We start from the raw sequence: 24,602 nt of genomic DNA, 5'->3' as shown, positions 1-24,602 counted from the left end.
TTTCATTTTATTGTAAAATCTATAATTATCATAAATTATAATATCTATAATTATAATACAATTTGATGTTTTAAAACAGTTGTTTGAGAGCAACTTTTAAGTAATCATCGGAAAAATTACAAACATTTTAAAAGTCTATTTATTAAAAATAACTTAACTGCTTATTTTTCAATTTATAGATCCAGTGAATGCCTTCCTTTATGAAAAATTTTAAAACTGGAGTACTTTCCTAAGTAAGTAATAAAAATATTTACTTATATATTTTCGATTCCAAGGTGGATCAACACTTGACCACAAAACAAAATCCCCATCATAAGTTGGCATTCCGCTGCTCGACATGCGGCACGGCACGACTTTGTTGACTTGAGTTGCATAAGAAGACTCCAACGCCTCCGCTTTTCCCAACAAATGACCAACCTGCCACACGCACAAACATTATTTTCATCATTCTATCAGCCACCTCAACTTATTAATGCGTGTGAAGCTGCCCTGGAGACAGCGTCCGAAAATTGTCATAAATTGAAAAGTTTTTTCTTTCTTTCTTGGTGAAGTGTGAAAATTTATATATGTACAACGGAAGGCCTGTGATTATCAATGAAGTGAAAGAGAAAAGAGAGAAGGGCAATGGCAATGTAGTTTTGAAATCAGTTTTTTGTTTGCTATTATTTTTGGGAAACTGACTATTAATATAATATCAGAATTATCTATTTACATATAAATAATCGTATGTCTATTGGTTTAATTAAAAGTTTATGTTACTCTAAAATATACAAAATATGCTATATTTTTTAAAAAGGTCTTGAATGGAATTGAAATATTTTAAGAAAAGTTATAGGTAATGGAGCTAATCCACATTTCTGCTAAAAATGTGTTGGAGATTAACAATATAATATAATTTTTTGTTTAACTCAATGTTAGCCTTAGATAAATAAATAAGTGTTTAAATAAATTAAAAAATAAATTTTCTTAAAAACAAGTTTTTTGCACTTATATGTATTTACCTCTTCTGACAAAAATTAAAAAATTACAGAACAAATTATAAATGATTTTCCGAGGTACATAAAATGAATAAAATTTGTATATTATTCTTAAAGAGAAAAGTCCCTCTTTATTCCGAAGCTTACAGTATTGTAACACAATCTTTTCCAAAGATAAATATTATAAAACTTTTATGTAATTTTTGATTAAAGAGCGTAAAAAAATTACATGCATTCATATTACTTTTAAAAATTATTTTTATTTCATTAATAATAAATAAACTTAGTTTCTTTTGCATGCCCCATTTACCTATGTCTATCTGTATACCTGAGCTTTGTTTATGAATTAAACTTAAGGTGTGCTTATAAATTTACTTGTTTATTGACCTCATAAATTTAAATTGCGCGCCAACTGTTCTGTAACACTACACTAGTTGTCTCGCTCGCCCAAGCAAACAGTAGTAGTCTCTCTCCAACTAACGCTTTGATTATTTCGGCACCAAACCCATATGTTAGAGCGAGATAAAGCTAAGTACTTGACTGCTTTACAGTTTTACAGCCACTAGGCGCCAACATTTAAACATTCACATATTGAAATTCAAAATTAGTAATGTCTCAAAAATCTAAAAATCAATATCCCATTACCAAAAATTTGTTTAAACTTGAAAGTCATGGTAAATTTAAATCTTTTATTCATTTATATACATAAACAGACAATCTCGCTATATGAACTTAATTAGTTTACAGATTTTAACATAGTAAAGTAAGCTAAGCAACTAGTTTAAGGGATTTGACTTTAAGTGGACAGCAGTTAAATAATTTAAATGTTTAAAAGGGGCTCTAAGATTAATGATTAGTTGTTGCTTGCATTGCGTACATCTAGATGGAACCTACAGATAGTCCTAAGTCTACGTTTCTCATGCTAAAAGGGGGATCCTTCAAAACGCGTCTCAGCTGCAGTCGCCGCGGGGACTGCAGTGGAAAAGGGTTTTAGTCGCCTTAGTCTACGTTGCATATGTACAGGGTTTGGGGTTCTTTTCGGCCAGGCGTGGTCACTTCATGTAGTAGCTTCCAGGACCAGCTCGGCCCGAGGTGTACGTGCTCATCGGAATGCCCTGCGGTCCCGGAATGTGGCTGTGGGCTGACGAGTGCGTCACGGACTGGTTGTGCGAGCCGTACAGGTGGTCCACGCTGGAGTTTCCAATTCCATTGCCGGACGGCTCATAGTCCACATCGTAATAGATGCCAGATTGGTTCTAATTCGAGTAGAGGTATTAATGTAATAAGCAAAAACACTCAAATAAAGTTTACAAAAGTGCAAGTGCAAGAATGTTTATGTGATAGGGTTAAAAATCATATCCTACCGCTATGCTGCCGTTGCTGCGGCTCTTGGGGCGTGGCACTTGGAAGTTGCGTCCCAGCAGATCAGCGCGATCCTCCTCCTCGCTCGAACTGGAGTTCTCCAAGGTGCGCATTCCATTTGAGCGGGGACCCAGGCCAAGTCTTCTAAGTCAAAGAAAACCAGACTCATGAGTGAGTTTGAAATAAAATTTATCTACTAATTCGTACCTGGGCAATGGCACTGGAGGAGCCAGCGTGGCACTGGGATGCATCTGCATGGTGCTCTGAAGTGACATCCCGCCCAGCGTGCCCATTCCCATTCCTCCCAGGTTCGGATAAGCAAACATCGCCGAAGATGGCCGAGTGGGTCCGATGGGCTCAGCCTGCTGGTACAGAAAGTGAAATTTGTAATTAGTATTAAAAAAATAAATCTTATAATAAGAAAGAAAAACTCATAGTCTCGCAGCCAGATACCTACCCCGTAGTGGTTCGTCTGGGACATGACGTCGGCAATCTGGGCCCAGCGCATTCTGTCCTCCAGAGTCACCTGGTAGGCGGCCTGTGGCAGTCCGGCGGACTTCAGAGGAGCTGTGTTCATGTATCCAAACACTGGTGAGCCCATGGCGTTCTTCTGCTCACGCTGCCAACGCCGTGACCACATGATCAGGCACACGAGGGTCAGGACAATGATGATAATGGCTGCTACAGAGGCGCCTATGGCCACACCCAGCACTTCGCCGTCGATTTCACATTGGGCGCCATAGTGGCTGGAGTCACAGGTGCACACCTGTGCCCCATCGTCCCCGTAGCTGCAGGTGCCGTGGTTATTACAAACGGAGTCCGCACAGGCCTGACACTCGCGTCCGGATCGCGCCGGTTGGTCAGCCCACGGATCTCGGAGTCCCGCTTCACAGGCGCAGCGGAAGCTGCCCCAGGTGTTGGTGCAAGTGGCGCCGGAATGGCAATCATTCAGTTCCGGTGACTGACACTCATCCAGATCCTGCAGAGCCGACACTGCTCCCTCGGGAGAGCTTACATACAGCACGGAGTTGCCAATGTTGTTGTTTCGCCGGTGGAGAACACCCAGAAGATGCTTCTGAACATCGCTGCGCAGGTTGGGTCGCAGTGTCTCCACACTCTCGTCAAGCTGGAGGAGGAGAAAGAGAATCAGTGGAGTTTTTTAAAGCTACGAGGGTGATATCTACCTTGATGGTCATGTTTACATAGACACCGCTTCCGCCCAGGTTAGGATCTCCTCGGTAGATGTTGTTCACCTTGGCCTCCATGAACTCGTCTGAGTAGGGCGTCATCGACATTGCCGAGTCCAGCTGGAAGGGATAAGATTTAGTCGACCATGCAAATTGACGTATTTTAAGTATTTCAGTTCAATGGGATTCTGTTTAACCAGACCCAGACTTGAAGAAGATATAAATATGATCTCGAGGGGTAGACTTTATTTTCCTTTTTCCATTCGATGTTTCAATGTGAACTCGGCCTAGATCCTCCATTGTAAAAATCATTCGAATAACTTTCCCTAATTGTTTTTGTTCTTATGAAATAGTCGAGGCTAGACTCGACAATAATATTATTTCTTCTTTAGAATTGCTAGCCTGAATATCTCATTAATTCTTACTAATAAGTAACAAATTAAAATAACAACCAAAACCTTTTGGATTAGAATAGAATGAATTGGATTGGAATAGAGATTAACTATTTTCACTAGACTAGTAACATTTTACCAAATAGCTGAACATCAAAGCTCAGTCATCTATGGAAGACAATAGTACCCAATAATATTTCATTCAACTCTTAATTGCAACTATTAAAATTAAAATTACTACCTATTAAATCTCTTCTTTTGATTAGTTAATGGGTTGAATCAAGAAAACTAATGAAATAAACAATATTTTACCGCTCTTATGGATTCGTAGCTGAGCTGGCCAAAGGGTTCGCTATGTTTGTCCATTAGCTTGGTGTCCCAGACAATTCGATGCTCGTAGATCCTGTCCACGCGCATGCCCAGATGGAAGGAGATGACTCGTCGGCAGGGCTCCCGATGCTTTCGCCGGGAGTATCCTAAAGGATAACGCAATAATTTAAATATGAATCAAACCTTTATTTCAAATTAACACTGAGGAAACTCACCTGGTCTGCAATGGCAGCTTGAAACTCCGTTGTCCGTTTTGCACCTCTCGTGCTGCGCCTGATCGCACGTTGAATCATCGCCCACAATGCAGGTGTCGATCCTTACGGGTGGCTGTGTTGGTCTCTGTCGGTAGTGAGGTCTCGTGGGTCCAGCATTCGTTGTGGGGGCTCCTCCTTGGGGCTTGCTGTGACCCTGAAGATCCACCACCTCCGTTTCGGGCACCACATACCCACCACTGCTCTGGGTGACTGCGTTGGCAGGGACAGCAGGGGGGCTGGAGGAACCACCACCACCTCCACCACTGCTGGCGCTAACTCCCGGAGCAGATCCTGGTGCAGATCCTGATCCAGAGCCTGGCAACTGAGGCAGACGCGTGGCTGGAGTTGAGGCTCCCGCTGGGGGATCTGTGGGGTCACCAAAGAGATTGATGTAAGTGCGCTTGCCGTCGATCGAGACAAAGCCGTCGTCACCTGATGCCGACACAATGATGTCGCCCTGACCTCCGCCCGCCGCATAGGTTCCGTATGGCTTGATGTTGATCGTCTGCTGGGATCCACTGCCCTTGGGACCAGGTCCCTGGATGGCGGACAGTGTAACATCAAAGATTTCTCCGTACCCGGGTGGCAGATGCTGCCTTGTGGGTTGCACTGCTGGCAAAGGAAGGGTCTGTTGAGTGGGTGGACGCTGGTTGGGTGGGCGTGGACGGCCACCGGGTTTGAATTCGGGATCGTCGAGGACTATTCCAGGGCGAGGATGGTAGGGGGCGGGCGGAGTGGCATTGGTGTTAGCATTGGAACTATTAGGTGGCGCACTTTCAGTGGAACTCGTAGTAGATGGCGGGGTGGTGGTTGAGGTGGAGCTGCTAGTGGTAGTAGTGGTGGTTGTGGTTGTGGTGGTTGTGGTAGTGGAATCTTTGGAGGACGAAGGTTGGATGGCTGAGGCCAGGTTGGAGGAAGTAGAGATGCTCAGAGAGGAGGTGGCACTCGTCTCCAGGCCGGGTGTTCGATTGGCGGTCATGAAGATCACCTCCTCAGTGGAGGGATCCAGACCGAGGCTTTCCGAACTGTCCATAGACATGGGCACGTACGTGGAGGACATGCCCATCACAGTGTGCACCACGGAACTGGTCTCAATGATGGTGGTCATGCCATCATCGAAGGGAGACTCTTCTGGTAGCTTCTTCTTCTCACTTCCTGGTTTTGGCTTGTGCTTCTTCTTCGAAGGTGTGGTTGGCGGAGTTGGAGGATTGTTGGTCGTCGAAGGTGGAGCGGGAGGCGGCTGCAGTTCATCTTCTACCTCTCCACCACCAGTGGCATCCGTATCCTGGTCTGACACTTCGATGTACTGGGCATTGGCATCTTCATTAGAGAACTCCGAATCGTAAGTGGTGTCAGTGGGTTGTACCACATCGTCTGCTGGCTGATGCTGCTCCTGGTGATTCTGTTCCTTCTCCTGCTCGTTCTTCTTATCCAGGTGATCCTGAGGTTGAGGCGATGACTGGACCTGTGGAGCTGGAAGGGGCTTGTACTGGGGCAGGGGTCTCCGATTGCCTCCCACACTTGTGGCAATGGGTGGACGTGGCTTATTGCGGTACCAAGGTGGACGATTGCTAACGAATCCTGGACGCACGGGCACAATCTGCTCGGGAATGGGCACTCCGGTAATGAATGGCCGTTCCGGACGATCAAAGGGATAAGGCGGTGGTCGCATCGAAGTTCCTGGCTTCTGAGCCTCATAGTCAATGGGCAGGTTCTGGGTCTCGGAGATTCTTGGTGGACCCCGATTATTGATCCTACTGGCCGAGGGTCGCCTGACCCCTTGAGTATTCGCGTGGACATTGACATTGCCATTGAGGAGCTTGACGATGCCCGTGATGATGTCCTGGATGTCGGGATTTCCGTTCTGGCGTGGACTATGCGGCGCCTGGGTGGCACTGGCCCCCGTCGAAGAGGTGACAGTACTGCTCAGACTCGGCCGAATCGGGGACCCCGACGCTGGCGGTCGCAGGTCCCCCCGCCCTAAAAAAGACTGCTCTGAGCTACTGCTCCCCATCGAGAGGGTTTTCCCAGCCCTTATCGCCGAGACCGTTCGCTCTGGCTGCTCCTGCTGGTTGTCGAATGTTCCCGTGGGCTTGATGTTGTAGTGAAAGTACCTTCCGGCAGAGACGTCCTTCTCCAGCTCCTCGGGAAAGTGCACGTCGTTGGGTCCGACAGGTTGGCGATCATGCAGGATGGGCGATGCCGAGCGTTCCACTCTTTCCGCCCGTGTTTCATTATCGTTGATGTCGAGGGGCAAAGAGGGACCCTCCGCCATGCTGTTTATGGAGTCCGCAACTGTGCTCTCGATGCTCATGCGAGCAGGAATGCGGTGGCTGCTCGACTTGGGGGAGATCTGTGAGATGCTCTGTTGTTGACCAGCTGGAAGAAAGAGAGATAAATAAGTTAATTAATTCATTTACGTAAACTAAGGAACTAAAGATTATGGAATGCATCTAATCAAAAATTGATTAGGTTTAAGCATTAATGGGAATTAAATTGAAAAAGATATTCTTCACTATCATTAAAATGATATTCGACAGAGCCGAGAAGACAAGAAAAAGGTTAAATTAATCAAATTTAATGGACCGCATTTATAACATTATTTAATCATATCTATAACGAAAGACTAGTCTTCCTTTCAACTTCATATGATATTTTATACCGTAAGAAAACGAGAAGAAAGGGAAAGAGTTCAGTGAAAAGAGCGTCGAATTCCGACGTGAATGTTCATTTTCCCTTGAATCCATCATCGCATCGACAGAATCTTCACATCGGGTTTCACTTTTCACTTGCCCCATGCACCTGCCCCCTCCATTCCGAGCTGCCCTTCCCAGCGGCCACATCGTTCGTCATTGTCAACGCGATTCATTTGCATTTGGAAGGAAAACACAACAAGCCCAGCCCAAGTCAGCTCGGATCAGTTTCAATCTCTGTCGCAGGCTTAGCCAGGCATCATTTGTTTTCGATGTCAAGTCTGAGTCTGAGTCTCTGGCTTTGTCTTTTCATATTCTTTTCACTCTCTTTGCATATAATTGTGTTTGTTTTCCTTCAAAATTGTGGGGTTGCGGCCCCAGTCCGTGGATATAGCTGATGGCCTGCATATCTGTCACAATGCGGAGACCCATTGCTGATTACCCTGGGTACGCGGCGCACACAGATACTTGGATTCATGGCCCCGGGCCAGATCTGCACTTGCTTGGCAGCCTAGGAAGAATTTCACAAATTGCTACGTCAAGCGTTGAAAAGATGCCAAGCCGAGGCTGTTGTTGTTGTGGCGGCTGATTTTCATAATTTTCCTCGGATATGGCGGATAAATGAGAAGCAACTTAAATATAGATTGCTGTCTTGCAGAATGCAGATGGCAATCGAATGGGGACAGGCACTCGAACCTCCTTCTGTCGATCGAGGAAATCTTGAACAGGCACTCCTTATCGCATTTTGAGCTGCAATCTCTTCACTCTCATCTAGGCAGCAAGCACACTGAGAGAAATAGGGTTTGATATTGATATTATATATTATAGTATTCCCAAAATGAAATACACCAATTGATCGAACATCTTTGAAGACAAAATAGGTCAGAGTGACCCTAGATTTTTATAATTTTCTTCGACACAATATTCGAAGCCATCAATACTTGAGCTGTGAATTGTCTGGCAAACATAACCGATCTCACCCGGCACTCAGCAAGTCTGGCCTAGCTATTCTTCGACACCTTCCCAAAAAGATTTATTTGCCGCTGGCTTTCTATGACTGCTGCGGCTCTTTTCTCCCCCATTTTTCGGGTTGTCAAGTGCATGTCATCTTTTGGGCTTTATGGGGAGAAGGCCAGAACCAGTTTAAGGTTGGAACAACAATCATAATTCACACTCGCCCAACGAAACACGTTTAGTTATTGAGCTTAACCCAATTGCCGAGCGGCATTGGTACCTCTTTGTGGGTCTCTGGTGGGTCTTTTCTTGATTAAGTTTGGCACAGATTTTACTTTCACCTGTCGCTAAACTGGCTCGCCTCTGATTGAAATACACAATATTTGTTTCACTTTCTTCGCTCCAGCTATTTGTTGCGATTTTTTGATATAATTAACGCTTCCTTTTGGGCAACCAAAACAAAAGGCGGCGACACAGTTTTCACTTTCCTTGCCTCGTGGATTGTTCATTTTCCAGTTTTTCTGTTTTCCATTTGATTTTATTGATTCCGAGCGAGTTTGGGATTGGGATTTTGATTGGATTGGCAGTAAAAGTAAGCCGGCGGCTGTGAAATTTCCAGACATGGACATAGCCGGTTGAATGTGTAACGCAATTTGGGATGCGAAAATTGAATTCCATTTTGGGTGGGGGGCAGAGGGGACATGCAACACTTTCACGGCCAGGCCGCAACGAAAGTAAAATCTCTCAATGTCCGGACCAGTCTCCAGTCCAAGTCCCATTCCCCCGTGTCTCTTGGCTATTATATCCAGACGGCTTGGGTTGAATGCACCCGATATGACAACAGCATGGAGACAACGGCAACAGGCGTCATTAGTTCCAGTGCTTGCCTACACTAATTCGATCGCTACTCCATCGAGGACGCACGACTTGTGCCCTGTCTCTTGGTCTCTTGCCGCTTTTTTTCCCCCTCAATTTCAGCCCAACCCACTCAGCAATTCCTTCTCCTTGAACACGAGTGCCAAAACCGACTTCAGCTCCATTCGAATTGGCGATTTCAGCGCCTCCAAATTGCTGACAAGAAATCACTTTCTATTTCGCTGCACTTTTCAACTGTTTCCCAACGCGGCCAAGAGCTGAAACCGAAATTAGCTCCGCCTGCTCGCCTCTAATGTAGCCAAAGCTGGCGGAGATAATTGCTTATGAAATACGACAATTTTCTGTTTCGACTTCGATATTTAACACACGTCCCAAAACATTGCGCATACGACATGTCTGCCCCCAGCACTTTCCGTTTGCACTTGCGAAGGCGGAGAAGGCTGGCTTTAGCTTTAGCGATTATGCAATAATTACATTTAATGGTCTGCTCGAAAGGCAGGCGACAAATTGTTGTGTTTTCACCATAAACAAATTTATGTAATTGCTTTTGAATAGCTAAGTTGGGCAGGAAGCCGAATTTCAATGACATTTCAAATGAAGTTAACAACGCCATTCGGCAGTTACCTATGCATAGCCATTTCTTATAGGCGCAGAAAGACCAAAGATATATAAAGAAGAAGGTCTATAAATTAAGGACTTAAAACAAGCTATAGAAATCAGTTTGACTACAATCTCATCCATTCACATATCTTCGATGCATAGTATCATAATACCTATCCAGTGTTTACGATCAAAGCCATTAAACTAATCTTAGGCAACAAATCTAAACAACTCCCAAATATTTCTCTCACCCCTCTCCATTTTTCTATTTTATGCGTTGTTGGCCAAGCTTCTTTCATCTTTCTGAGTTGGCCCATAAACATAACTAAGCCGTCCGATTGTGAATTCCGCAGACCCTTCGGCGAAGATTTCCATTAAAAAAAAGAGATGTGGGACTGACCACATCTCCGAATGCCATCACAGCAGCCACGCCCCGAAAATGGAGCTCAAGAACTGGAGAGCCCTGGACCGTCTCAGCCCAAACCATTCCACAACCCTATCTAACGCTGGCCAAGCTGGACTATTAAAAATTTGATTTAATGCTAATTGATTTCTTGAGCATCGACTTTCGTTGTGGGCGTTGAGGCCTAAGCTGAGGAAGTGGACGAAATCGAATTACCAGGGAAAGTCGCCGGGCTGCAAGGGGTTCAGCCTGTTCAGATTGCCCTCATCCGATCCGTGGGAGCTGCAGAGTCATTCCTCGGGCATTTCATTAGCAAAGCAAATAAAGTATCTGTGGCCCGGGCCCAAGCACTTGTGCAATCAAACCGTCAACTGGTCGGTGTTGTGCTCAAGAGTTGTCTGCACAAACAATTGGCCATGAGCAGAACTTGAAAAGCGTCTTGGCCAGACTTTCCTTCGTCTCTCTGGAGCTGGAGTTGGAGTTGGAGTTGGAGTTGGAGCTGGAGTTGGAGCTAAAGTTGGAGATGGAGCTGAGATGCATGAGCTGCAATTAACAAAGTGACGACGACAACCGACACATGGCAGAATAAGACAAGGCAAACTGCACTCCACTCGACCCCTAAGTGGTGGCTGGTGAAATTGAAGCATTTCGCTGGAAAACTGATTTTCCGTATCCATATTTTGTGGCTTTTTTTTCCTTTTCCGGGCACCGTGACCATGACGTTTGGCCTTTGGCACTGCACGAGTGTTTCTCCTTTGGAAGCGCGTGCCTGGCAGTTAGATATGTCTAAGCATTTAAACTAATACTATCGCACTTTCACGTATGCACTAAGGAGGTTTCCAGCTTTGTTTTTTCACAAAAATTTAGCGATTTTAGCTTTTTTGGTACCTTAAACGGGTGCTATATGAATTGAGAACTTCGACTAATTCAAGAGCCCTTATAATTATAAACTCTCGGCAACTATCTTTTTCATATATGCCTATCCATAAAGTGATATAATGAAGAATTCAAAAACTCTGTAAATAAAACTTGACTTTTAACTCCACTGCTTTCTAGCATTATTTTCTTCGAGTGTTGTAGGTTTCATCCTTTGCACGATTATTAGCCACTCAGACGTAGATCCAAAAGCGAATGACCTTAATCAAGGTCTAGCTCTGATCTAACCGCCTTAAAGACGGAGCCAAAGCCGAAGTGGAAGTCGACGCCAAAGCTAAAGGCGGTTGCAGTCCGACTGCATTTCTGTGTTGGTCAGGCTTCCGCAGATGCGGCTGCTGCAGTTGGTTACGCTCCGCTGCCCGCTGTGGGCCATGTCTAAGCCAAGTCGAAACCCAAAAACCAGGGAGAGGGAAATTTATAACCTGGACGCGCTCTGCTGGCTCTAGTCGTTGCAGAGTGCGGAGAAACTGCAAGAAATCCTCCCATATCAATAGAAAGTCCATGGCAATCGCAGGGATCTCAAGACCGAGGTTTAATGGCCGCCACTTATGAAATCTAATTGTCTCACATGTTTAATTAAGTCGCAGGTGGGAGCGAACATAGTAGGGGCCCCTAATGGCCTTCTGGCCAGGCCAGAACAAGACTAGGCCCTGTAACTAGCTGCAATTTACCTGGCGATAAGCGATCTGCACGATCTCCTGGGGAATGCTGGTAAATAGTTGAAATCGCATTCAGTTCAGCCCCTTGAACATGCCACGGGAATACTTCTGCAGTCGATAACTTGGCTTGGGTCAGTAACCCAGTGCTAGCCAAGGCAGAGGAGCCCCAGCTCTGATTGAACAATTATGGAGAGCCTCTTGAGTGTGAAGAAATGGAACACTGGATATGTAATAGAGTATCCGATACTGAGAACAGATGATGACCCTCCAGGCACATCTCTGGCCAACATTCGCCTCAAGTTCACTGATGAGAGCTCAGCTCGGAACTTATTGATTGAAAAATAGATGGATGGATACCTCTCTCTATCTCTCTGCCCATAGCTCTTAGCCATATTTCTCATCTCTCCGACGAAACTGGGTCATTGTACCCACAGTAGCCGGCTTAAGTATAGTCGCCAAACGGAAACAAGTTGCCAGCCAATATGGTCTTAATGGTCTGTGACAAGTTCAGGACTGACTCTGTGTGAGTGTGCGTCAAATAAGAGTCCACAGCAAGTGGCCGAGAGAACCGGCTCTCTAATAGCTAGAATCCCACTTTATATACAAGACTGTCAGTCAGTCAGGCAGCTTTTTATTGGGCTATTTCTAACTGCGTGCCAAATAGAAATGGGGGAAATGCGCCAGTGTGAGTGAGCGTGGGCATTATTGTGTCATTCTGGTCTCTGTTTTGTTTGCTTAGCCAGTTAACTGCACCCATTTAACGGATTTCTATTCTCAGATTCTTTTTGTTAGTTTTTGGTTTACCTTTTGGTTTTGATGGGAGATGGAATCATTTTATAAACAAAATCTATAAAATGTTCAAGTTCGTTGTCGAAGTCTTTTGATTTGGCTATAAGGCGAAGCTCAAGTAAGATCTTGACATTTCTAACGCCTATAGCTCATAGTTGAAAATTAATTCTTAGCTTAAGATAACGCTAAGTGAAGTTCGTTTCCTAGGACTTTTGTTTTGCTAGTAAGTGCAGCTCCTTCTCTTCACTTTCCTTGCTCAAAAATCACAAAAAACCATTTTATATTTAATAAGAACCTTTCTTATACCTTTAAATACCTAATCAGAACCTTAATTTGCTTGTTGAACATTTCCTGTGACATGGACAAGGCCCATCAAGAAGTTAGTTTTTGCCATTTTTCGTTGTTTCTCTTGGCCAAATTCACTGACTGAATCTAAAAAATATGCCAAGAAGAATCTGCGATTAAAACATTCCAAAGCAAACCGGTTTCGGGCGGTTCCCCGACTCCCAATTCTGACAGAGCAAAAAACAAAAAAAGTATTTTCATTGATTGTCAACGCCGACACATGTAAGAGTCTCCAGGGAACCCACCCGCTCCCCTCTACGCTTTCTGTTCTCCGTCTCACTGCAATTTAATCTGGGCCCACAGCGCCCCAGGACAACCATTAAAGAAGATCGGAGGAGACCAGCGAAAATAAAAGCCAAAAACGAAAATAAAAACGAGATAAATTGTGGGTTCAGTTGGCTTTACCTGCCGATGGGTGTGTGGATGGGCCTGCCTGCCAGTCTGACTGTGTGATCGTGCCCGGCAACTTTCGATGTGCTGAATTTCATTGTACAATTTTGGGCATCCCAATCCGAGAGCGCTTCTCTTCTCACGGGAAAGGGAAAGTATGCAGTTATAGATACGGCTTCGGTTTCATGTTTTGATTGCCCAATCGCATCCCGGCCCAAGCTCAGTCGGTGCTCGACTCTAATTGAATGCCCCGGTCAGGGTGGAGAAACGCTTAACTTAATTGAATATGAGAGATCAGCATGTGAGCTGATTACGAGCTCGATCAGTACAAAAACTTTCTGGATGGAAAGGGAGAGGAAGTCGTGCCTTTTCAGTCAGCAAGCTGTTAAGCCTGTTAAGTTTATGAGGATTATAATTAGAATTATAATCTATCAGAACATGAAATTGCTGTGAATCAAACTTTGAATTAAACCTAAATTGCGGGATATCCTTGACTTATTGATAATATATACTATTATATGTCAAGCCCTGACCAATATCCAATAAAGGACCAATCACCAGGTATAACAACGAATAAAAATGCATTCAAGTCAGGCAAGATAATTTCTTCGCAGCTGTCATAATCCAAGACCCAAGTCGCGTGTTCTGAAGTGCTCAAAAATTCCATAATTAATTGCGTCAGCATTGCCAGTCTCTGAGCAGGTGGCCCACCAAGAATCCACAAAAGTTCCCCGGCCGAGACAAGTGCAACAAGCCGGGATCGAGAAAATTTTTATATATAAACCTGCCGAACGAACCTGCCTCTTGACCCAATAAAGAGTCAAGCGATAAATTTCTGCTCAGCCTGCAGAGACGGCGGCGTCTTTTCTCCTCTTCTTTTTTGATTATTTATATTTTTCCTCTCGTTCTTTGGAGCCAGCCAAGTGGGCCATGTAACCGAAATGTGCCAAAACAAAAAAAAAACAAGAACCGAAAAAATGTGAGGGAAAAATTGGCTGTGGAAGCAGCTAATCTGAAAATTTAATCAGCTTAACAGTTGCGACTGGAAAGAGAGACTGGAGAGATGCCTGGAAGGGGGAAATTCTGAGACAAAGGGTCATGAAAACGAAAAGCCCAACAGGTTGTGGTAGTAAGTCAGCGGGTTACAGTGTCACAGATGTATTCCCAACCGAACCCGAGCCCCAACCCGATCGCAATCATCGATTGATCGCTGACTCAGTCATGGTGGATACCACCACGGAGACCATGTAGTACGGGAAATAAAAGTCCAACTCACGGCGCTTTCTTTGACACTTTTCCAGTGGCTCAAATTCTCAAATGCCCCATTCAGATTTCAATTCGCTCCGTGTACCGCCTCGTATCGAAAGCCCCGAAAAGCCGTTAGCTTGGGTGTAACTGTTTCAGTAAGCCATAACTGAATGGTACGGCGCTCCAAGATTCTGTTTCTGTTTTCTTTTAATTAAGCTTGCTGTAAAATAATTTTCACTTCGCCCAATTTTCCCGCCCGCCCGGCTCTATGTAAATTCCGCGGCAGAAGCCCCTGCCCCATCCCCCATGCTAATGCGGCTTATTAGCTGCATGAAAGGTTTTGGCCCGACTTCAAATGGCCCAGTAAACAGTGCAGTTAGCTTTAATTGATTCCAGCCCGCTGAGAGTTGCCCGCCTCAGTTGGCCGGATTCGTGCAATTAAGCGGTTACAGTGGAGTGGTTGGCCGCCCGGCGGGAGAGGGGCTGGAGCTTTCGATGGAATGCATAAGTAAATGGGAGTGGTGCCGAGGCATCCACACCACTGTGCTCCTGGCTTGGGCACAACACACCACTTACTTGCCAAGTTCACATGGGAAGTTGCCATTCAATGGGCAATAACAAGCAACAAATCTCTCTTCAAGCATGGCACTGAAATCATAACTGAGCTTCAACTTTAATTCACTGGCATTCTCTGTACATTAAATATTTGATATCATCCCACACATAAACCCATTTCGTCAAAAGCGGATCATAGGTTTTGGGAGTTAGTTGAATATGTTTTGCTAAGTGCTCAGGAACTGACATATCTGCTTCTTTGTCTAATTATCTTTTTATTCTGATATAGAATTCTGATCATTGCTCGAAACAAATTATGCATTTCTTTACTGTTTTATTAAAAACGTGAGCTTAGTTCTTCTTCTAATATTATATTTTAGGAAAGGTTGTTAAGTATATCACATAATGTGAGTATTCTAACCACTTTGTGATTAACTTGAACTTTGGTCAACAAACCCACTAAATATAAACCTCCGATTACTACACCAGAGCCTACCTTGTATCAGTTTTTGTGAGAAATGATACGACAAAAAAGCTTATAAATTAACTGTGTTTAATAGGAATTATTAAAATAACGTTAAGTCACAGCTTCTAGCTAATTATGCGTTCATCGTAAAAACAAAGAATTTTTCCACAAGCTGGTTAGGAATCCATGATATTTTCTTTGGGCTCCTTCATTCTTATAAGTTTTTATGTGCCCAATTACACAGCCTAATGACGATTTCATTTTCACATGTTGCATAATCTGAGCTCAGCGTCACTTAACGATTATAAACCACGCATGCCCACGTCGTAATAAACTTTAATTAACTTCGATTCACGCACGTCACGCACTTGGTAGGCGACAAAGCGAATTGGAACCAAACAAACTGCAAAAACCCAACATAAACTCAGGCAAAAGTCAATGAATCCGGTATGAATAATCGCAATTGTGCAACACAGGCCAGCCCTCCGTGGTCATCAGACAATGAATCATAGCTAGCGAGATGCGTTCCGCACTAGACAACCCAGATGCAGATGCCATCGACCCAGTTTTGGGGGTTTTTAAACCGTTTGAAATGTGTCACCTAGTGAGAAAGAGATATTGGCTGACATATTTACCAGTATTGACAACTCTTTGTGGGTCAAGCCCGTATTTCACTAGCAAAAAAGAAAATTAACAAACTTCTTGGCTCTCCGCTCGACACTTGAACGCACTAGTGCGGGTGTTCAGGTGTTCAGATACCTTTGGCACAGTACAGTTAGCGCACTTCATTACGTTTGGCACAGTTTGGAGCACCAGGTGCCCCCCGACTCCCTTATCCTATGCATTCTTTGTAACGCCTAATAAATTATGCAGCGAACGCAAGCTTTCTAAAAAGGAGAAGACGAAAATGAGAAGAGTAATCACGTACTGGGTAATGGGTACTAGGTACTGAGGTGCTGGGTGCTGGGGAATGTCTATGCCTGCCTCGAGCATCTTCATCAACCGCTGGCACGTCGGACGAATTCTTTCTTATTCTTCAGCTTTTTGTGAACCGACATTCCTCGGAAATGTATCAAATTAAAAATTAAAATTATGCTCACGTGTGGAAAAAGTGGCTCGAAGTATCTCCGTTTGTAATAACTAAATGCTCGCTTGAGCAGAACCCTTGGTGAAAACTTATGATTATTACAGATAAGATCAACTTAGAAGAAGTGCGAGAGATTCGCTTGGTTGGGGCAGAAGAGCTGGCAGAAATAGGTGGAGATTCGATACAGATGACCGCCAGATGAAGTGAGATATTAATAATAACTTCAGATATTTTTCTAATTTGCATTTTTGGAATACCGAAAATAGGTCGCTTAAAGGATGAATATCAATTGAGAAATCTATGCAAAGATCTGGCGAAGATCATAACCTTGCTATCTCAACTTTCATCCTACCACTTGGTTTGGCACCGTGAAAGTTGGCTGCTGGCACAGACCTCACAATTAAAGTTCAATTTATTAACTGAATGCATGTGAAATTCTTTTGTTGGGCATGTCACTGTCGTGCTACCCGCCCCCTTTTCCCGCCACCGAACCCCTTTCTGGCCGAGACTTACCTGCTGTTTGTACGAGGAGCAGCAGAAGAGCCAGTGGCAACAACGACACAGCCATGGCCATCAAGTGTCGATGGTCTCTTGGCATTCTATTGTTGGAAATTGCTGATGGCTGGGAGGTGCCCCAACCTTCTCCTCCTCCTCCTCCTCCGCCTCTGTCTCCGGCTCTACTCGATGGTGTATTGTGTGTTGAATTCTGTGGCTTTCGTCGCATGTTTGCATAAACTACGAGTTCCGCGGCCACACTCTTTTGCCTCTTTGAGGGGTTATTGTCAGGGTTTCTATTATTTATTTTCGGTATTTCGTTGTTTTTATTGATCAACTGTGCCTTGGCGAGGCATGTTTTGGCTTTGCCCGTGTGTGTTCAAGCTGAAAAGAGGGAGAAAGGTGGTCAGCAAAAGGGTAAAAGTTGTAAATGATTCTGAGTTCGTGTCTTGAGTCTTTTGTTTTGGGAGTGCCATTTTCGCAATGTTCGCTGGGATTGCGACTTAGATCTAATCACTTTGCCCTTTAATGTGCCACAAAAGTTAACTGTACGGGTTTTTGGTGGACATTACGTCAGATAGCCATGGGTCGAACCCCCATTAACCGGCGGCAGTACTCCACATTAGCATTTACATAAGCAGCGGCTTAGTAAGCCAATAAACCCGGCTATCTGAACGGCTGGAAAAGAAAACACTTTCAGAAAAGTCTCAGTTTTGTTTGCCTGTTACATAAAGTTAAGCGTTCCATTCAAGCAACTAACTGAACTCGGTTGATTGAAATGCTAATTTTGATGGATGTCCAAGACGCTCAGAAATTGGCTGCAGCGAAAGTCAAGTCACAATTTGAGGTGTCAGAAAGCAAAAGTGAAATTCCAAAGCGAGCACTGAGTTATCAACTGGAGCAGATCCGTCGTCAGTTGTCGTCTGGGCCAGGGGACGTCATGCCCTAATCGATTCCAGCTGCTCGAGAGATTACCCAATGCCTGTCGTGCTAATCAGAAGCCAAAACAAGCTCCACATCTCAAACGGCAGTAACTGAAGCAATTGCCGGGCATTAGATGGAAAGTGAAAGCATCCAGAGCGGCGGTAACGGAGGTAGCAAATGGAAAGGAAAGGTAAAGGTTGCCTCTGCAGCATGCGAGTGTAGATGTCTATATCTGTATTTATATATATGTACGTGATCTCAGACCGGATCGGACCGGTCGTTGGTCGGTCGGTGGTGATATGCCGCCTGCAGTTGAGTCATGATTCGAGTCCAGGTCTGATATTTTGGCAGCTCTTTGCTTTGTTTACCTGCGGTTCCATCTCGAAAGGAACCTTGAAATCTCCGCTCGGTACGCTTGAAGAATCTCAGTGAAATAGAAAGTTTTACGTGAGCAGCCAGAAGAGCAAAACCACAACAAACTCTATTTTCTTCGTGGGCCGCTTGTGTTTTCTGTTGCTTTCTGGGCTGTCATTAAATGACTCCATTTTTCAGCGGATTGTTGTGCTTTTCCATTGAGCGATTCGCCCACGCTGGCGCTTGTTTACATTTTCATTGGAATAATTTTTGGTTTTATCAGGTTTGCTTTCTTTTTACCTTTTCGGACCCCTCAACACCCAGCGGAAGTTGCAGCTGGTAATTAGTTTTCATTTCTTTCCATCTTCTTCAGTTAAATGACTCATGTGATTTTTCATAAGCCATTTTTTTTGGAGCTTTGTCTGTTGCGTAACTTCGTTTCTGAGCCGGCAAAAGAGTCAGAGGAAGGTGAAGGTGTATGATGAAGGTGCAGATGAAAGAGGGAGTTCAGATATATTGACAGAGAAAGAGGGAAAATAAAGAGAGTCCGAAATATGAAGTCAAAAATTGCATAAGGCAATTTCTTATTGACTGTCTGCATGGCAAAAGTGGAAGTATCCTTTACCCAAATGTGGTATTTCTGGCATTTCCCCTTGAAAGACTCAGTTCACAAATTTTCTTGGTTTTTCCTTTTCGGACTCACCTCAAAGCGTTTCCATTAATCACACGATTGCAATCGACGAGATATGATGGATGTTTTTGCGTGCAGCGCTGTTGCACGTTATTTTCAATTAGATTTTGCACATAAATAACGCTAATAATGGAAAATTTCACCAGCTGGGTAAGGCCAACAGCAAATAAACTGCAAAAAAACGACAAGGCACACCAAATTGAAGATCTCTCGCCGACCCAGAGCCAAATCCAGCTTGGGATTCGGCTTCAACCGGACCGAGTAACCGAGTGGAAATGCGGTTTTGCGGCCTGCGAGGAATGCAAAACTCTAAATAATCGAAAAGCAAAAATCAAGCGACAGCTGCCCCCTGGAAAATTGGCACAAGTGCTCTCGAAATGGCACAACTAACAGTATCAAGTGCTGAAACGGGAATCGGGAGTGGGCAGTCGACTTGGTGTTGCTCTTGGACTTGGACTTCGACTAGGCCTGGAGCAATTTAGCGGATCGCGTTGCAGTCGGCGGACATGTGTAGGCCGTCGGACAGGTTGCAGCAGACCACGTATCCGGTTGGGGCAACCTGACGGATACGCGATGCGCAGCCCCGCTGGTTCTTGCGAAACTTGCGAAAAATGCCTAATTAATTCACTCGACTCCTGAGCCCGGAGTGGCTCTCTAATTGGGAGTGAAACGGCGGACAAATTATGAATTTGCAACCAATTTCACAGCAACCGTAAACAAAGGCCGCGGACAAAACTAACTGAGCCAGTCGAGGCAAGAAGGTAGCGCGAAAAAAAGAAAGTTTTTTGAAGTTTTCGTTGCCGCCGCCTTGGGGTTCGTATGTATTTTTGCTTGGCTACACACACAAACGCGGATCGCACAAATATCATTTATTCGGTATACGTTTACATATTCGCCGTTTGCTTCACTTCAAGAAAAACACTCATTTCTTTCTTCGGCGCACTCACACGCATGCGCAGCGCAGCGCTTAAGTTATTCACTTTTCATAGACTCTGACGCTCACACACGCACACGAAACCTCGGGATCCAATAACCCGGCGATGGCTTCTTCAATTTGTGGCCACTATCCGAGCTCACCTACCAAAAAACCGTCAACAGGTGCGCACCGTTCGAACGCTCGACTCAAACTGACTGAGCTGAGACCCGAAGACTCCGCTGAGAGCCGAAGAAACGAGAAACTGGAGGAGCGAACGCAAGCTTGATCGTCGCTCTTCGGAAGAGTATTCGGGAGTTGGAGATTTGCTGGCCAGTCCTCAGTCTGTTTCTTTTAAATTAACAGTCAAATTCAATAAAGTAATAAAATTCTGTGATTCTTTTTGAAAGTTGGTGGAAAATGTAATCCACAATCCTTTTTGTATTTTTAGTAAAAACATAAATAAGCTCCACTTAGTTTAGTAGAGTAAGCAATGTTCCATACATAATTTTTTGCACATCTTAACAGCTCACTCTGCGAAGTGGTAGATTCTGTCTCGAATGGCTTGGGTCTGTGGTGAGTTAGTGCCACCGATAAAGGCCGCCTGAGCGGAAACTATAACAATTGAAAGTGGCAATTTGGCGAACACACGAGCCTTAATTCGAGAGCGGATTAGGATTGTCCTAGCCAGTTTCAGTGGATCGATGGCATTTTACAGGCGGAGACCGCTTCTATCAGCGGCAATTACTATGCAAATTGCCAAGGCTGATTCCGCTGATTTGGGTTTCAATTGAAAATGAGAATGGAATGGGGGAAAACTGATCTCGGCAACGGAAAAATATTGAAAGAGAATCGAATCGTGGCAGTGTCTGTTCGAACGTCTGCTCATCATGCCACAAAATCATGCCCCATGACCAGTGAAATTGTGTTTGCCGGGCTTGTTTTCTTTTATTTTATTTTATTTTCTTTCCATCCTCTGCGTTTTCACACTTTTCACGAATCGGCATCTCCATTGTTGGGCAGCTTTGCTAATGGAATCGGCAAGCAGCAACCAGCAACCAGCAACCAGCTACCAGCCACCAGCAAACCAATAATTGAGTACGCTGGCGGCTTTAATAGTTCTTAAGCACCTGGGTATTAGTGTCAGAGTCGCAGTGAATCGGGCAGCGGTACTCCGCTTTAATTTTCACAATTAACTTTATTTATTCAATCATAAACATGTGCATTTACGGGTAAAGAGAACAGGACTACTTGGCTAGTATTTCGGCAGCTCGGAGTAGCGGGGCGGCGTTGACCACAGCACACTGGAGTTGCGTTTCAGCTGGCTGGGATCGATGTTCGGGAATATCTGCTTTAGGTCCGGGGTGGTGGGCACGACAGAGAAGAAACTGTCGATGATGTCCGTTGGGCAGTGGCTCTGCATTGCGATTGCTTCTCCCCTCACATGGCCTGAAAAAGAAATCAGAGTTGGTCATAATAATAGTGTTTTGAAAATCACACAAAACTGAGACTACTATATTCTCAATCGGTTTTAACTGATAATAGGAGCTATATGAATTGATATAACCATAACTTCCAAATATATACATAATCTTCCAAACTTACTTCGACTCCAGGTGGGTGCGGGTGGCCGCTTGTGGGTGACCTTGCCCTCGTCATCGGTAGAGTCGTCCTCGTGCAACATCTCCCATGTGTACTTGGTTTTAGGTGGCGGCGGAAGCATCTTCTTGGGTTTAGCGCCGGTCAGCTGCTGTAGCTTCTGTTGTTCCAACTCCTTGATCTTGGCCTTCTTCAGCGCCTCGGCCTCCTCCTGCTGACGCATCTTGCGCTGGAGTTCCTCCAGCTCCTGCCGCTTGCGCTCTTCAATGCGCTTCCTCTCTTCCTGCTTCTTGGCGCGCTCGGCTGCTAACTTGGCCATACGCTCAGCCCGCTCACGCTCCTTGGCCTCGCGTTGCTGAGCAGCTTGTTGGTGCTTCTGTTCGCGCAGTTTCTTTCGTTCCTCTGCCAGATTATGCAGTCCCTTGCGGAAATCGTCACCGCTGTTTTCGCGTGACAACGTCTTCGTCGATGTCGAGTTGGCGGACCTCAGGTTCGTACCGGTGGCAGTCTTCATTAGGGTAGTGGCCTTAGACGCGCTTGCTGGCGCCTTCTTCGGCTGGGCCGAGCTCAAAGGCAGTGTGTTACTCGTCTGCGTTGGCGTGAAAAAGCGACCCACAGTCGGAGCTGGCAGCTTTCCAATCTTGGGCGTGTTGCTGGATCCTGGTGTGCTCTGCTGAAAAATATTGCACCACAGGTTTATCACTTTAGTTTTAGAGACTATTCTTGGTTTGCCATTTTTACATATATTTTCTTAAAAATGAATTTATGTTATTAATAAATTAATTGTTGAATTTAAAGTCAGCAAGGACTTGAACATTATCGGCAAACCAAAAAATAAGTTGAAGGTAAGAAATATCTTGCGTGTTTTTCTATCTAAAATTCTTTGTTCTATCAGTTATTAACTATTTTATTAACTATTATTATTATTATTCTAGAATTATATTCTCAATAAGTTGGCCTTAAAGTTGGCAGCTATAGCTAAATTGTCAATTTCATAAGTACTTAATTTACTTACCGCATCCTTGCCCCGCTTAGGACGCATGTTGCTTTGTGCAATGGCCGCATTCTCAAACGCCTCCACGCGCATCTTCACGGGGCTCTGTAGGAGTGGGCTGTGGGATTAAAAAGCATGCTGTGATCAAGGATCAAATATAGGTGCAGTGGAACTACTCACTTGAAGAGCTCGTGGGTGCGGGTAGGTAGTTTTATAGCCTTTATACTCGAGGGTAGCTTTATTGCCGGTAGCTTCTCCTCCAGAGATTCGTCTTCAGTTAGGAGGCTGTCCTGCTTCGTCAGTGCTACCTTTTTGTCGCCGCTGTTTACCTCGAAGGTGGCATCCCCTACTGGTCCCATTGGACTTTCGCCCGTCGGTGCCGGACCTATCACCATGGTGGCGTTGGAAATTGTTACTGTCTCGTTGGCAGCAGTCGGAGCAGCTGCAGCAACTGATTGCTCTGCAATGGGTGGTTCCTCGAGAGCGTCCTTGTATATGGATCGCTCTTGGTTTGGCCGTGATTCGGTGCTGCATTTGCGCGTCCGCGAGGACACAGGCGAGTTCTTGTCCAAGTCACTGAAGCGCTCTATCTTAATGGGTCGGTGATTCTCTACGTCCTTCTTCTTCTTGCGACCCTTCTTAGTCGCACCCTCCGTGGTGGTTGTAGTATTACTAGCCACAGTATCATCCGGACGCACAGTTTCTGTTGTGGCAGAGGAAGTGGTGGTTACATTTGTTGCGGTGCTCACTTCAGTGGATGGCGCTAATCCTTCGTTGCTGAGTTTCTCTCGCTTGACCTTCACGCGGAGGGTCTTTGTGCTGTTAGCGTCCTCAGTCTTGGAATTATCTAACTCCGGAGGCTTCTGCTGTTCTTCTGCTGGTGGAATTGTTGGCTCCATCACCGATTGCTCTTTTTCCGCAAGTCGCACACTGGTGGAGCTGTTGAATTGTGAAACCCGCTGTTCACTCTCCACCTTGATTTTGATGGTCTCTTCGTGGCTAGGCCTCCGCATTTTCCGAATGAGCGATGGCTCCTTCAGTAGCTTCTCGGTCTTCAGCTTGGCGGCGCGTTGTGGCCGTCCGGAGCCGAGTGTGGTGTCCGCTGTGACGGGCGCCGGTGGAGGCGGCATCAACGAAGCCGTAGTGTTATGCTCATCCTCTGCAATGGCCAGCAGCTGGGAGTTGCTGACACGAACGCCTTGTCGGACAGAGGAGTTGGCCTTAACGTCCGGGGCTGCTTAAAGGTAAGATAGATGGATATGTTTGTATGATATTGATCTATCGGATATAGTGTCCAATAATTACCCCCGGTGTCGTCCTGATCCTCGGCCAATGTTGAGAGTCGCTTGGGGCGTTTCTTTGTCTGCTGCGGAGTCACCGAGGTGTTTTCCTGGCTCTTCGCCGCTGGAGTTCTGTCCGTCGCCTTGACCTCAGACTCCAGATTCACGGTGCCGTAGAAGAGGTGGTCCAGCTCTTCGAAATGGGTCTGAAAAAAACAATGACGCCATGATGACTGTGAAGGAATTTCGGCTCCTGATCATATTCTTACCTTGCGCAAAAGCTCCAGCTCGCTCTGCAGGCTCGAAAGCGAGCTCAGCACGCTCAACATGTCCTCCATAGCTAGCGACTGTATCTTACCAACTGCAAAATCCGGATTCGCTTACTCCAACAAATTCGTTTTTTTCAAATGGCGGCAATGGAGACGCGCGTCAGTATCATTTAACAGAGCCTTTGCCTTTGCTCTGTTGGCAGCTAACAGTGTTTTCGGTGCTGTAGGGCGCATTTTTCGATCCGTTTTGCAACACTAAACGAACAAGAAAGTTCCCGCGCAAAATAAAATACATAACCAAAAGTAGTTTTTCAGTTCAAATACAAGTCAAATAAAATTAGTTGAAAGAAGAAACTAATCAGATGCTAAAGTGAATAGATAAAATTAACATTTTAAGAATTTATTGAGACGAATATAATATTTAAATTGAACTAGTTCCCGCTGGTTCTTACATCTACCATCTCCAGCGAACAGTGCTGTAAAGCTCTACAAAGTTCAAATTTTAGGCAAAATCATGCAGAATGGAGAAATTTATACATCGAAATTAAACTTATTCAAGCAAACTTAGGGCATTTATAGA

General features: G+C 45.0%; 2 protein-coding genes across 9 annotated transcripts; both read right to left on the bottom strand.

Annotated features, from left to right (window-relative positions):
- Window positions 1-1,646: 1,646 nt before the first annotated feature.
- Window positions 1,647-20,087, bottom strand: LOC108113234 (mucin-5AC). 7 transcript variants are annotated; one of them, XM_041819703.1, is made up of 11 exons: window positions 20,045-20,085; window positions 18,980-19,138; window positions 17,017-17,382; window positions 4,935-6,881; window positions 4,464-4,868; window positions 4,231-4,394; window positions 3,524-3,646; window positions 2,797-3,465; window positions 2,547-2,704; window positions 2,342-2,483; window positions 1,647-2,233 (listed from the first exon to the last, which is right to left on the bottom strand). In XM_041819703.1, the coding sequence occupies exons 3-11, from the start codon at window positions 17,225-17,227 to the stop codon at window positions 2,030-2,032; spliced, it is 4,023 nt and encodes a 1,340-aa protein (XP_041675637.1). In that variant the 5' UTR covers window positions 17,228-17,382; window positions 18,980-19,138; window positions 20,045-20,085; the 3' UTR covers window positions 1,647-2,029. The 7 variants fall into 7 exon arrangements, with proteins under 7 accessions (XP_041675637.1, XP_017079261.1, XP_017079262.1 ...); XM_017223772.1 differs by having other exon boundaries at window positions 4,464-6,881; window positions 20,049-20,087; XM_017223773.1 differs by having other exon boundaries at window positions 4,464-6,881.
- A 952-nt stretch (window positions 20,088-21,039) lies between these two features.
- On the bottom strand, window positions 21,040-24,202 carry LOC108113355 (inner centromere protein). 2 transcript variants are annotated; one of them, XM_017223919.2, is made up of 6 exons: window positions 24,023-24,202; window positions 23,779-23,959; window positions 22,654-23,707; window positions 22,495-22,591; window positions 21,486-22,152; window positions 21,040-21,329 (listed from the first exon to the last, which is right to left on the bottom strand). In XM_017223919.2, the coding sequence occupies exons 1-6, from the start codon at window positions 24,089-24,091 to the stop codon at window positions 21,136-21,138; spliced, it is 2,262 nt and encodes a 753-aa protein (XP_017079408.1). In that variant the 5' UTR covers window positions 24,092-24,202; the 3' UTR covers window positions 21,040-21,135. The 2 variants fall into 2 exon arrangements, with proteins under 2 accessions (XP_017079408.1, XP_017079409.1); XM_017223920.2 differs by having other exon boundaries at window positions 21,486-22,149.
- Window positions 24,203-24,602: the final 400 nt, after the last annotated feature.

Source organism: Drosophila eugracilis, unplaced genomic scaffold (assembly GCF_018153835.1).
Source record: "Drosophila eugracilis isolate 14026-0451.02 unplaced genomic scaffold, ASM1815383v1 contig_90, whole genome shotgun sequence".
Classification (NCBI taxonomy): Eukaryota; Metazoa; Arthropoda; class Insecta; order Diptera; family Drosophilidae; genus Drosophila; species Drosophila eugracilis.
This window is presented reverse-complemented; position numbering and strand designations above follow the sequence as displayed.